We start from the raw sequence: 13,829 nt of genomic DNA, 5'->3' as shown, positions 1-13,829 counted from the left end.
GTGTGTGTGTGTGTGTGTGTTGGGTTTAGGTCATAAAACTGTAAAGGGGACCATAAGAGGAGAAAGTTCTCAAACGGGGAGGTTGAAGACATGCATGCATGCATGCTGCAGGAAAGCAGCCAGACGGGAGGATCAGGGAGGGCCCGGGGTGGGGAAGCCTCCGGAGGGGATGCTACTTGCCGTGCTGTAGTCTGTGGGGAAAGAGTTCATGAAAGTCAACAGAGAGAGGAGAGCTAGGAGAGACATGCACACGTATGATGTGTACACAGTGTGTTTTAATCTTCAGAGACACGTGAGAATGAACAAGAGATACAAAGGATACATCAGGGTTTGATTGAGTCTACCCAGGGAGATGGCAGAATTACCGATGCTAAAGTTTTCCTTTATTTTATTTACCTACGTTTCCTAAAACCCCTGCAATGAATATACTACCCTGGTAATATGTAAAACTATCAAATCTCAAAGACACAGGCTTTGTGTACAACCAAAATCCCATCCAGGAAGTGTCCCCACTGTGCCAGCTGGGACTGGGATACCCACCAAAAGCAGAGTCTTCTCCAAGCTCCTTGCCATACTTCAGCATGCAGTCCCCCAGCAAGCCTTCTGTCTGTGGGTAGCCGGTGGTCTTCACCTGCCCTCGGAGCTTCGACATAGTGTTCAGCATTCCCAGCTTAGCTCTGTATGCTTAAAAACATTGTCATTTGTAATTCCTTAAAGTTACAACATGCCATGACAATCAAATTGCCTTTAACAAATACAGCTGCCCAAACTGAGGTCCCCACAGAGGGAACGCCACAGCCAATCCAGCCACATGACTTTCCATAGGCTTTGCAGGGGGTGGGGTGCTAAGCCCACTGGCACAGCCAAGACAGCCATGGGCATTACAGACCATGTTGTCGACAAATCACAGTAAGCTATATTTAGCAAGCACCAGAAGTAAGGTACCTCTAATGCTTGGCATCTCCAACACCTTGGGGCTGAATGCTGACACCAATGAGGCCATTTTTGCTGGGGACAAATGTGAGTGAGGACTGGAGCCTGCCAGTTCCCCATCAAAACCCTCACCCTGCTCCTAAGAACAGACTCAAATGGAGGATTTGCAAGGTTATTAAAGAGGTCTGGAGGGTGCAGGCGGGAGGCAGGCATCACCACAGTGAACAGCCACCTATGTTGCTTGCCCATAGCCAGCAACTTTCCCTGGGGAGGTAATAGGCAGCTGTGGTTTCTCATCTCTAACTCAAGCACTGAGTGTTTATTACTGAGTGTTTATTGCCACCACAACCTTGCTCTGTCAACACGGATGCTAACCCTCTCAGACCCTAAGTAGGCCCAATTAAAGACTTTCTTGTATAAGGTGTCTTGCTCATGGTGTTTGTCTGGGCCACATGCTGTGATGACATGGACACTTGAGAGACCCCAGAAAACACCTACCCTTCCTGCACCCTACTGTACAGCTGCTGAGTAGCAAAATACAGTAAGACCCTGATAAACTCTGAGCTGGTGCCAGGAAAGGGAGATGATGCAGGAAGATTTCAAGATGCCCCTTAAAAAGCCCAGTAAAGTACAGCAGGAATTCCTTCTGTGTTAATCAGTGGACATGGAGTGTGCTGACTTGAAAAACAGCAAGCATCTACGGGAAATGGAGACTATGAACTGAACTCCAACTAAGGCTCTGAGGCACTGCCTTGGTGTCTGGGACATTCATATTTAATGTACTCTAGACACGTTCTTCTCGAGCGTAACCACATAAGCAAGTAACTCTGGCATCTCCTTAAAATGTACAGATTGATTCAGTTAGTCTGGGGTAAGCTTAGGAGTCTGTGTGCAGTCATCTCTCAGATGGCCCTGCTGGGCTGTGGGCTACACTCTCAATAGCGATCCTGGTGTCAGCCTTTGAGCCTTGCCAATTTCAGATCTGGCTTGTCTCCGTGTGTGTGTGTGTGTGTGTGTGGACCTATCTGCTGTTGCCATGTGGCAGACGGGAGTTGGCTAGTCCTAGAGTACTTAAGCCTGGGAGAGCTTTCCTCCGGGGTCGTCAGTTAGAAGATTGTTCAAAGGTCCTGAATAAACTGCTTGGAGAAGAGCTCGTGCATTGCGTCTTCCTTGCTGGTCGAGGGTGGACGCGACAATGGGTTTCTGAAGAACACTGGAATACCAGAGATGTCCATCTGGGGATGTCTGTACTGAGAACAATACTCCAGCCTAACCATGTGACTCGTTACAGCCACATTGTGTCACTGGGAATTCAGTTTTAACAACTGAATTGCATTCTTTGTACACTGGGACATTGCTTCCAAATTGTCAGCCTTGTGCAAAGGAGCTTGGGCCAAAAGAATCCATGAACACAATCGTGCAACAGAATGTCTCAAGACATGTTCTGACATTACCTGGATTGGGCTGGAGATACTCTGTGGCCTTTGAAAGAATTTCTGCAACAGCTTTACTGGTAATATCTATTTTCTTTTAAAAAAGAAAAAAAGAAAAAAGGCAGAACAGAAATATTAGTGAATTTAAAACTCACTAAAGTCACAAAATGAATAACAAGCATTTCCCATTAATTTAAGTTCTAACAGTACTCTGGTGATATTTTTAAATTGCTTATTTTATATGAATTGATGCTTTGCCTGCATATATGTCTGTGTAAGGGCATCAGATTCACTAGAGTTGGACATATAGACAGTTGTGAGCTGTCATGCAGGTGCTAGGAATTGAACCCAGGTTCTCTGGAAGAGCAACCTGTGCTCTTAACTGCTGAGCCATCTCTCCAGCTCTACTGCGGTGATTTTAACATCCTGGGGAGAGGTGATCTTCTCTCTGTTGCTGACTCTGAGATATCACCTCTTCTCAGTGACAACACTATTTTCCTTTTCTTCATAACGTTAAAATGAATGTAAATGAGCAAGTTTGAAATATTCAATACATTACAACTCCACTCAGTGAACAGAGACACCCCGAGAACTCCCAATACTAAGACTAGACAAGAGCCTTAGTCTTCTCCACAGAGTGATCGTGAGTAGCTGTACTTAGAGAAGGTATCGTGTTATAATAGGTCACGTTAGAAACAACCCTGGTATTAACAAGACAACCACCATCATGAGTATTATAACGTAACATAACCACCAGCACAGTTTGTTCTGCCATGTTTGACTGATTTTGCCCTGCCATTCCTGCATTGCTAGTTATTAATCAACATAAAATTAATAGAATATCCAGGAAAGCCACAATACAGAGTTCATTCATTTTATTCTATACCATCAATAACCCACAAAAAATAAAGGTAAAGGAGATGCCAATCACAAGAACAATATAAAAACAGATCCTAAAAAGGAATAAATCTTATTAGAACACAGACTTTCAAAAATCCAATTCCCTGTGCAAAGAAATCAGTTTTAGAAAGATGTAAACCTTCCCACAAAATAGCATATCATCATCAGAAGATCAATTACTTGGTTAAAACATGGTAAGCTGATGGTGAACAGGAATGGCTGCTCGTTAGGGAGTGACTCTATGACAAGGGTTAGGAAGCGTGACTTTGTTGGGGAGATGTGCCACTGGAGGTGGGTTTGGGGGTTTTCAATGCTCAAGCCAGGCCCAGTGTCTCTGTCTCTTCCTGCTGCCTGCGGATCCTGATGCAGAACTCTCAGCATCTCCCCAGGACCATGCGACCATCTTCCCACAATAGTAAGGAACTAAGCCTCTGAACTCTAAGCCAGTGCCAATCTACTGTTTCCTAAGAGTTGCCGTGGCCACGGTGTCTCTTCCCAGCAATAGAAGCCTAACTAAGACCAGAGTTGGTACCAGGGGTTGAGGTATTGCTTTGATAAGCTTGACATGCTTTTGTTTGAAGGAATATGGACTCTGAAACTTTGGATTAGAAAGGCAGTTTAACACTTTAATCAGGCCTTCAGTAGGAACACAAAGGCAGCGGCGCTGAGGTGATTTGAACTGTGGGGCCTGGCTCAAGAACCTTCATAGGGGAAGGATTTCAGTATGTGCCTTAGAGATCATTCCTGTCATCTTTTGGCAAAGAATGCGGCTGCTTTTGCCCTTGTCCAAAAAGTCTTTCTGAAGCTAAACTGAACAGTTTTGGATTAATGGCACTGGCAAAGAAGATTTCAAAAGAGCCTAATATAGACTGTGTTGTGTGGTTATTAATGGTCAGTCATATACAGATCCATAACGAAAAGGAGCGAGCCAGTAAGCAGCACTCCTCCATGGCCTCTGCATCGGCTCCTGCCTTCAGGCTCCTGCCCTGTTTGAGTTCCTGTCCTGACTTCCTTCGATGATGAACAGTATTTGGAAGCATAAGTAAAATAAACTTTCCCTTCTCAATATGCTTTATGATCATGGAGTTTCACTGTAGTACTCGTAACCCTAACTTAGACAGTTGATGATCAAGTGAGATTCATAATTCACACTGTTGTAGGATTAAAATATGGGTCAAAAACTAAAAATGTAATAACTTATAAAACAGAATGTCTCAAAATGCTGATGTGGGAAGAAGCATCTAAGCTTGACCTGAGATCCCACATAGTTAAACTGTGACACACAAAAATGTCACACTACACAGTGACATATACAGCGCATGAAATTTACAAGAAGTGGCAAATGGGGGAGGGGGAATCACAGAAGGTCGGCATCCATAGAGCTTAGAATTCTCACTATCCATAAAGTTTAAAAAATAAAATCATCTGGTGAGATAACATTGTGAAAGGAAACTCACCAGGAGGAGAAACAAAGGAAATTCTATGCATATTACTGAACATGTTGGCAAAGATAGGTGGTCAAAGGAAAGCTGAAAAAGAAAACTAACTCGTGAAGTCAAAATACAAAGACACAAAACCAAACGGCCCTCCTGGAATGGCTGGGATGTGCACACACAGGTGTGTCTGCACTGACAAAATGTTATGCAAATATCTTTGGCCAAACTCAAAAGAAAGAAAACAGAGGCAGGCAGAGAGGTATGAGCATGTTGTGGAAGGCTGTGTGTTGTGAAGCATGTTTTCCAGTTGACTAAATATAGGACTCCTGGGGATGTGCAGCTAACTTTCCCAGGCCCAGCCCACCCAGGGGCTGAGCAGCAGAACAGGGTTCTGAGGATACCACAAGTTTACAGTCATTCGGTCAATTAAGCAAACTGTATCTAGGGGCTGGAGAGATGACTCAGTGGTTAAGAGCACTGGCTGCTCTTCCAGAGGACCTAGGCTCCATTCCCAGGGCCATCTAAAACTCCAGTTCCAGGAGATCTGGTATTTTCTTCTGACTTTCATAGGTACTGGGGACACACATAGTACATATATATGTGTGTGTGTGTGTGTGTGTGTGTGTGTGTGTAAAATATATACATATGCAGACAAAATTTACAACATACTTACAATATAAAACAACCTGTGGTCTAGTTGGTAAAAAAAGCTATATACATCCTATCATACATTAAGAAATTTAAAAAGCAATTTTAGATGTGTCAATGATATTAACATGTTGATAGGGTTTTCAATTTACAGAAATTCTTTTTTCAAAAACAAACACAAAATAAGCTTCTCTTCTTAGGGTCTTAACATTTCTAGATTTTGTATTCCTCTCAGGGGGGACTTCCTGGAGGAAGGCTGGCCAGGTCCAATATACATTAAAGAGAATATCCTGTCAGCCCATACCCAGAGCTGGGCTTTCCCTAAACCTTCACTGGCAGCCACACCCAGGCCTCCAGCTCTGGTCTGAGGCATCTGTTAGGAAAAGCTCTGCTCAAAGAGCCCAAGACAAAGGGGTGGAAGCTGAGCAATGTGAACCCAGCTTTGGCTGCATGGTAGCTACTCTCCAGGTAGATGACCAGGGCACAGGACAGGGGATGGATTCTGCAGTCCTCCATTGGATGTTACAGTCCATCATTGGAGTGACAAGCCAGGAACACTATTCTAAATTATTTCCTCTGCATTCTGGAAGCCTCCCTGTGAGGCCAGTGGGACACATTCTCATCTCTGTGTCACAGCTGACAAAAAGATCAACGAGCTCATTCACCCTGTCGGTTCTAACGGCAGAAAAGTATTTGCTGTGCAGATGCTGAAACAGATGGGAACAACATCCCAGATTCCCAAATGATAAATCAGTTGTTATAGATCGGAAAAGCCTTGTCCCAGAAACAGTTGACTCTCTAAGACATATGAGCACCATTTGGCCGTGAAGTGTTGCCAAGGCCCACATTTTATGCGTTCTGACATCTGGCCACTAGAGGGAACCGGTTAGTCACATCCCATTGCCTTCTTCAACACGCCCAGACTAGATATGGCTCACCCAGAGCCTGGCTTGGGGTCTGCCTTCCCACCCCATGCTTGCATTTGAACATTCTGGATTCTGGCTCCAGGTGATATTCCTGACAGGAAGAGGTTCTCTCAGTGGCAAAGACAGTTCATTTCTAACCCTTTATGAGTTCAAACAGCTTTACCTTTTCCATGTCCAGAAATTCTTCATCTAGCTTCGTTCCTTCAACACCACTTATTTTTTCACTAAACAGCTGCAAAAACAAACACAAATGCTTTCACTGTATAAAGATCCTCTATATGTCTTTCACTGAAGTTAGTAACAAAAACCTTGGTTCTGGGTTGTTGGTTTTTGTTTTGTTTTGTTTATGTACATTGGTGTTTTGCCTACATATATATCCCTGGAACATTAGTTAGACAGTTGTGAGCTGCCATGTAGGTGCTGGGAAGTGAGCCCAGGTCCTGGAAGAGCAGCCAGTGCTTTTAACACTTAGGCATGTCTCCTCATCCTTTACGGAAACTCTCAGGGACCAACAAGACAGTAAAGGTACCTGAGTCTGAGCCCTGGAACCCATGTAGAGGTTGAAGGAGAAACCAACTCCACAAGGTTGTTCCCAGATCTCTATTGTGCACTGGGACACGCACGCGCGCGCACACACACACACACACACACACACACACACCAATAACCAAAAAAGAAAAGATCATGGGACAATGTATATTTCCCATTTGTTCACACTTCATCATGCACCCATCCTCATCAGATAGCACAAAGTAGTTCTACTATAAGCAGTGACAAGACAGCAAGAACACAAGTGACAAGGATTAGCACCCAAACAACCTGAATGTAAGAGACAGGCGGTAAAAACGTACAAATACTAGGACCAGATGCAAATTCTTATCAATGCATCAACTCAGAAGACTCTCAGAGCTGCTGAGAAAATATCCTCAGCCGGCAGAACAGAAGGCAGATCATTCAGGACCTGATCCCTAGAGTTCTTGACATCTGAGCTTGGTTTTTAAGGATAGTGACATTTCGGTATGCAGCACTGAGGGAATGGGGTTTTCAAAAAGGAAAAACTGAGTAGGAATGGAAAGAGTGGTTTGATACTGAGCCCAGATCGTATCCTTTGTGGGGTTGCCTGTACAGCATGAGAAGCTTAGCAACATCTCTGGTGTCTACCGGCTAAATGCTAACTGAAAACTGTGCAGAACATGCACACACATGTGCACACACACAAACACATGTACACACCCGCCACACCACTGTGACTACCAAAAAATGATAACGAGAGGCCAACATACTCATAAAAGAGTAAGGAGTTTCATTCCCATGTGAAGCCTGCTCAAGGGAGAACGGCAGAGGCCACAGATCACACCCGGGCAAGCCGAAGGGCATGGCAGACAGGTCTCTAAAGATGCCCTGCCCAACAACCACTTAGAGAAGCCTTTCAGAAAAATGACTCCAGCCCCAATGGATTTGGCTTCGTGAAGAATGGACTGCCATAACAAAGTGTGTTTTCTTTAGAAAGTATGCCACTGTGGTTTCTTTATGGCTTTAAAGTGTTAATACATGTATAGAAGTCACAGTAAGCTGCTCTTAATGGGACTACAGAGTCCTTCCATGCAGGCACGGTCCCGTCTGACTGCTTGCCCTATTACTCTCATGCACACACACTATGACTACAGGATAAGGAGGTGTGGGGTGGTAAACGGACACAAAGTTTAGCTTAGAGATGTGACACAGGATTTCCTGGAGATAGTGGCTTACAAAAATGGCTAGCAGAGCCTAGCATGGTGGCGCACACCTTTAATCTCAGAACTTAGGATGCAGAGGTAGGTGGATCTCTGTGAGTTCAAGGTCAGCCTGGTCTACAAAGAAAAGTCCAGGACAACCAGGGCTGTGTTACACAGAGAAACCCTGTCTCAAAAAAAGAAAAAAAAAAAAGACTAGAGTTTTATTGCCCCACTATCAGGGTGGCCCCGTGACTTATTTTGACCACATAGTACCAGGCCTAGCTAGAAAGAGACCTATGTGCTTCCACCCACTTCCCTGAAACCCTCTGCTTGTGAACAAGACCCGCTAGACAGAGACATAAAAGCCCCATCACACACAGCCATTCATACCCAGAACCACAGCTGCCCGGCTGACCCACAGATGAGAGAGCAAGCAGGAGAGTCTCACCTGATGTCCACCACCATCCCACCCCCAGGAACTAAGTCCAAGAAACAATGTTGTTTAAACTACAGAGCCTGTGTGCTCCTTGAGACAATCTGCCAAGACAATCTACCAAGACAAGTCGCCATAGAAGACTGCAAAAATGGCTGCCATGCTTTGTAGCTGCACCCATTGAGATACAGTGTATCTCATTCCACCCTGCACTTGCCTTGGTCAACAAAATGGAGCGTAGGCTGTGCCATGTGACTACTGAACTGGGGCTTTAGATACTTTGTAGCTATAAACATGCTTTGCACACACTTCTGTCCCTTCTCTGAGATCCACAGTGATCTAGCTTGAAGGAGAGTGGAAGATCACTTGGGGAAGAGAGCCATGGCAGCCCACCACACTTGTACCCTGGGTGTGCTGGGATGACTGCAGTAGCCGTCTACAGTCTCCTTCATTGCTGGAACTAGAGAAACTGATGCACTGATCTGGTCTTCAAATATGGATTAGAGATCCACTTAGTATTGAGAGACCAGAAACCTCAACTGGTCCAAGTTGGTAAGATTACCCTGGCTCTACTTTTTAGAAAGCATGTGTGTCACACAGGAGAGGAGTATTTCTACAGAACAGAATGTGAACAGAAATGAATGTGATCTCCATTCCAAGAGCTAATACCTGGTTTTGTTTTCAGTAGGAGTCACAGGTCAGAGTTATGACAATCCTGATGCTTTACCTGAATTCCCCCCAGGATACTTAGCTATTTTGAGACATTAAGTAGGAATACTTACATGACATTAGATATTTAAGTCACCTGACCGACCACTGAATGAGTAATTCCCACATAGGCTCAGGGATGTGAACACTTGGTTAAACATATTGACACTCAAGCAACCCTCACTCCTATACAAGGTCACTGTAAATTCCAATTTAATGCCTTCCCTATGTGCTGAATAAACTCAAATGACACCTTAAATATCAAGAACAAAATCAGAAAGAAAAAGCAATAACTAGAAGCAGAATAAATCCATTTCTGGTTCTAACAAAGAAGTAAAGCAGAGCATGGCAAGCTCAGGTAGGACCGCAGCCCTGCTGGCCATCTTGTCTGCACATGGGGAAGGGACAGCAGCTGGGACTCTGGCACCCCACTGGATGGAAAGAGACCTGAGAGTGTGTCCAGGGTGAGAGTGTGGACTAAGTTCTGCCTAAGGGCTGGGAACAGGAAAGAAGCAGAGCTTGGGAAAGGAATTCAGGGTCTGATGCTGTCCTGTCTGGCCATCTGCACCCCACCTTGGCGGATTAGATCAGATACCCACAGCATCACCACAGCAAAGATGCCAAGCAAAGATGCCAAGGTGCTGCGTGAGGGTCTTAGAAACCCAGGTGGAATAAACCACAACCACCTAGGGACCTAGAACACAGACGTTTAAAGGGCAAAGGACATTTTCCCAACATTATTTACCCTAGATCTAAGTTCTAAATAAATATAACACCAAGAAAAAGAGCTAGAAAGACTATACAAATTAGCATGAATTCACTGCTGACAAGAAGAGCCTTGTGAACAAGGTGACAAGGCCTCTTGTGTATCTTTAGGCCACAGCCAAAACTGTTAAGTGATGGAAAGTTTCATTTAATAAAAAACAACTAGTCACAAAAAAATAACAAAATTTTAAAAGCTATTTTTAAAAATTACAAGTCTTAAAAAACAACAGTGACAAAGGTCTGACCATCTCAATAAAAGAGATATGGGCTCCCTCGGGCTTCCACTGCTGTGACACTGTGACCACACACAACGTGGGGCAAGCAAGGCTGACTGTAGCTTATCGCCTCAAGTCCCTCATCCAGAAAGCCAGGGCCGAAGCTCAAGGTGGGAATCTGGAGGCAGGAACTGAAGTGGAGATCATGGAGGGGTGTTGCTTACCAGCTTGCTCCTCATGGCTTGCTCAGTCTGTTTTCTTACACAACTCAGGACCAGGAGTGGGACTGCCCACAGTGGGCAGGACTCTCCGATGTCAATCATTAATCAAGAAAATACCCATAGATTTACCTACAGACCAATCTGATGGAGGCATTTCTCAGTAGAGAGTCCCTCTTCTACAGTGATCCTGGCTTTTATCAGTTTGACAAAAAAAAAAAAACTAACCAGGCACAGGGTAGACTGTACATAATCAGAACAGAAATAGTAAGCTGGAAAGTATTTAAGGGACTTACCAAAACAAAACCATATAAAGCACTTTATTTTCTACTGAAATATGAGCTGGCCAAGACAGAGAATAAATGAACACCTCCAAAGTGAAAGACACCCAGGGAGGCAAAAAAAAAAAAACAACTCAATATTTTAAGAATAGGGTTTTTTTAACCTGGCAGTGGTGATGTATGCCTTTAATACCACCACTTAAAAGGTAGAAGCAGGCAGATCTCTGTGAGTTCAAGGCCAGTTCAAGGTCAACAGAGTGAATTCTAGGACAGCCAGGGCTACACAGAGAGACCTTATTTCAAAAATACAAAACAATACAACAACAACAACAAAGAACTGGTTTTTTTCTTATTACACCAAGATACAAGTCTTTAATTTTGAAAATATACTCAAGTTACTAAGAAAGATGAATGTTAATTGATAATATCTCAAAAATAAAATATTCAAGACTGTCTGAAAGGGGGTGGGGCTGTAGAGGCAGGCAAGCACTGCAGCAGTAAGCAGACAACAGATCTCTCCTCAGCAACAGCAACAGCAGCTGCAGGAGAGCACGGAGGAGGGGCTTCAACGAGCTCAGTGCAAAAAAAAAAAAAAAATCAGACCCACAAGGAGAACAAAATAAAGATACCCAAGCCACCGGGGTCTCTATTAAAAAAAAAAAAATGTTAAAATGCTATTTTAAGGAAATAAAACCAGAACCAAGAGGAAACATAAGACATACAAGAAATAGGTGGGGATGGAAGTAGAAAAAGTCTTGTGATAAAATCAAGTATCCACTGAAAGCAATCAAGTAAAATCTAATACCTGGGCTCATACAAAACCCACGTGATAACAGGTATGGATGGGACGGAGCTGCTGGGTGGTGAACACGCCAAAGCCCGTGTGTTCAACCGTAACTGTAGACAATGGTGAAATGATGTATAAGCATCTCATTCTATAATTAATAGTTAACTTTGAAAGAACAAAAGTATAAAAGAAATCATGCCGTGTGTGGTAGCAAGCATCCTATCAACAGAGAGGAAAAAGCTAAAGTGTTTCAAACCAAAGGAAATTAAGGAAAGATGTTCAGGTAGAAGCTAAGGAATGGCCGGTGGAAACTATAAGATAGTTACAGTAAGTCCCAGTGGAGCAACAGTGATCGTGGGTATGGACTAAGATCACTATATGAAGGGATGGAGTAATAGAATAGGTTTTGTTGCTTCACTGGTGGAGGTGGAATCAAAGCCCAGCAGATGCTCCATCCCTGAGCTACACACAAGTCAGTTCAAATGAATGGATTCTGAAAACCCAGCTACGAAAAATGTCTAGATTGATCTCTACAGCCAAACATACAAAGATAGTAAAAGTAAGTAAGTAAATATATACATACTAGGAAATTAGTGACCAAAATAAAGCTTTTAATAACATTAGACAGGAAATATTTCCCTGGGCCAACAACTGACTGGGAACTCAGACTGACAATAAAAGGAGTAATCCTCAAAACTCAGTCATAATAACACTGTGCCAACCAGCCACACAATTCATACACACATACGTACACATGCAATGCATGGCTTGAAAGTCAAATTAACATTGATCAAATGCATATGCACACATTTGTAACTTTTCAGCCAACAAATTAAGAAATGTGTATTCATCGGAGGTATAGAGAGAGCATGACAAAAAATGACCATGCCCAGGTCACAATCAGTATCATAGCAAGGCTGGGCATTTGGTTTGGGGGTTTGTTTCTTCATTGTTTTACTGTGTAGCACAAATAGAGTAAGAATCAACAGTAAAAATAAATGTATAAGGACAAGTGTTGAGAATCCCATCCCAGAGCAATTATTTGGGGAACTAGGGCGATGGCTCAGTGAGCAGAGCCGAGCTCTGGGCTCAGTGAGCAGAGCCGAGCTCTGGGCTCAGTGACAGATCTTTATTAATAGAGGGTGAATAAGGGGACACCTGACAGAAAACTTTGGTCTGTGCACATGTACACACACAAACACACAAACACAGCATCTCAGTACTTTATGCATCAAGGCTGGGCACACCTTTAGTTCCAGCACTCAGGAAGCAGAGGCAGGATATTCTCTATGAATTCTAGGCCAGCTAGGACAAGAGAGGGGGGGGGGGAAGGATAGATAGATAGATAGATAGATAGATAGATAGATAGAAAATAGATAGACACCTGTAGAATACAGCAAAAGCCATGTTTAAAGACCAAGGGATAATTTTAAAACCCCTGGAAAAACCCTTGGACTTACTGCTTTAAACCAATATAGCATCATTGAACCTAAATGGAGAAAGCTACAGAATCGCAACCTAACGTCTCACACTGACACACCGTGAGGTACCAAATTACCAAACCTAGGAAGTCTGCCAAAAGCTATCGGTATAGTATGTTAAAGACCCATGATCATAGCACAGACACACAACACACCAAGACAAACACACTTCCTCGGTAAAGAGATGCAGAGCCTGCCACTAGAGACCAGACAAGATGAAGAAAATGATATTTGGTGTCCAGAAAGCTCCAGAAGACAGCCTAGAAAGCTACCTGTACTTCACCAGGGAGGAAGTAGCATTTCTAACAGAGGAAAGCAGCATAGACAAAGCCATGATGTTAATACTTGAGAAAGGAGGTGACACTGTTCAAAGACTAACGCAAGATGAGACGGTCACATCGCCAGCAGGGACGCCAGAGAGACAGGCAGGTGACACAGTGCACAGGTCACACAGGGGGCATGTCCACAGGCAGTCAGGTCATATAGGGCAGACAGGTCACACAGTAGACAGGTCTCACAATGGACAGGACACACAGGCAGGCAGGTCACACAGTAGACAGGTCACACAGTGGACAGGTTACACAGGTGAACAGGTCACACAGGCGGACAGGACACACAGTGGACAGGTCACAGAGGCAGGCAGGTCACACAGGCAGACAGGTCACACAGTGGACAGGTCACAGAGGCAGGCAGGTCACACAGGTGGGAAGGTCACACAGTGAAAAGGTCACATAGGCAGGCAGGTCACACAGCTGAACAGGTCAAACAGTGGACAGGTCACACAGTGGACAGGTCATACAGGCAGGCAGGTCATACAGTAGACAGGTCACACAGTGGACAGGTCACACAGTGGACAGGTCACACAGCCAGGCAGGTCACACAGCCAGGCAGGTCACAGGCAGGCAGGTCACACAGGTGGACAGGTTACACAGGTGAACAGGTCACACAGG

At 44.1% G+C, this 13,829-nt stretch overlaps 1 protein-coding gene across 3 annotated transcripts in view; it reads right to left on the bottom strand.

Annotated features, from left to right (window-relative positions):
• Nucleotides 1–13,829, bottom strand: part of Sh3gl3 (SH3 domain containing GRB2 like 3, endophilin A3) — a 122,647-nt gene that overhangs the window by 39,787 nt on the left and 69,031 nt on the right. For 2 of the 3 annotated variants that reach the window (XM_028754819.1, XM_028754820.1), the window contains 3 exons: nt 6,440–6,508; nt 2,388–2,460; nt 541–684 (listed from right to left, as the gene is read on the bottom strand). In XM_028754819.1, coding sequence (XP_028610652.1) covers nt 541–684; nt 2,388–2,460; nt 6,440–6,508 — 286 coding nt within the window. The remainder of the gene's footprint in view (nt 1–540; nt 685–2,387; nt 2,461–6,439; nt 6,509–13,829) is intronic. The other variant, XM_028754821.1, reaches the window with a different exon arrangement.

The sequence above is a fragment of the Grammomys surdaster genome, unplaced genomic scaffold (genome assembly GCF_004785775.1).
Source record: "Grammomys surdaster isolate TR1022 unplaced genomic scaffold, NIH_TR_1.0 126036, whole genome shotgun sequence".
NCBI lineage: Eukaryota > Metazoa > Chordata > Mammalia > Rodentia > Muridae > Grammomys > Grammomys surdaster.
Note: the sequence above shows the minus strand (reverse complement) of the source record. Positions and strands in the feature narration are given on the sequence as shown.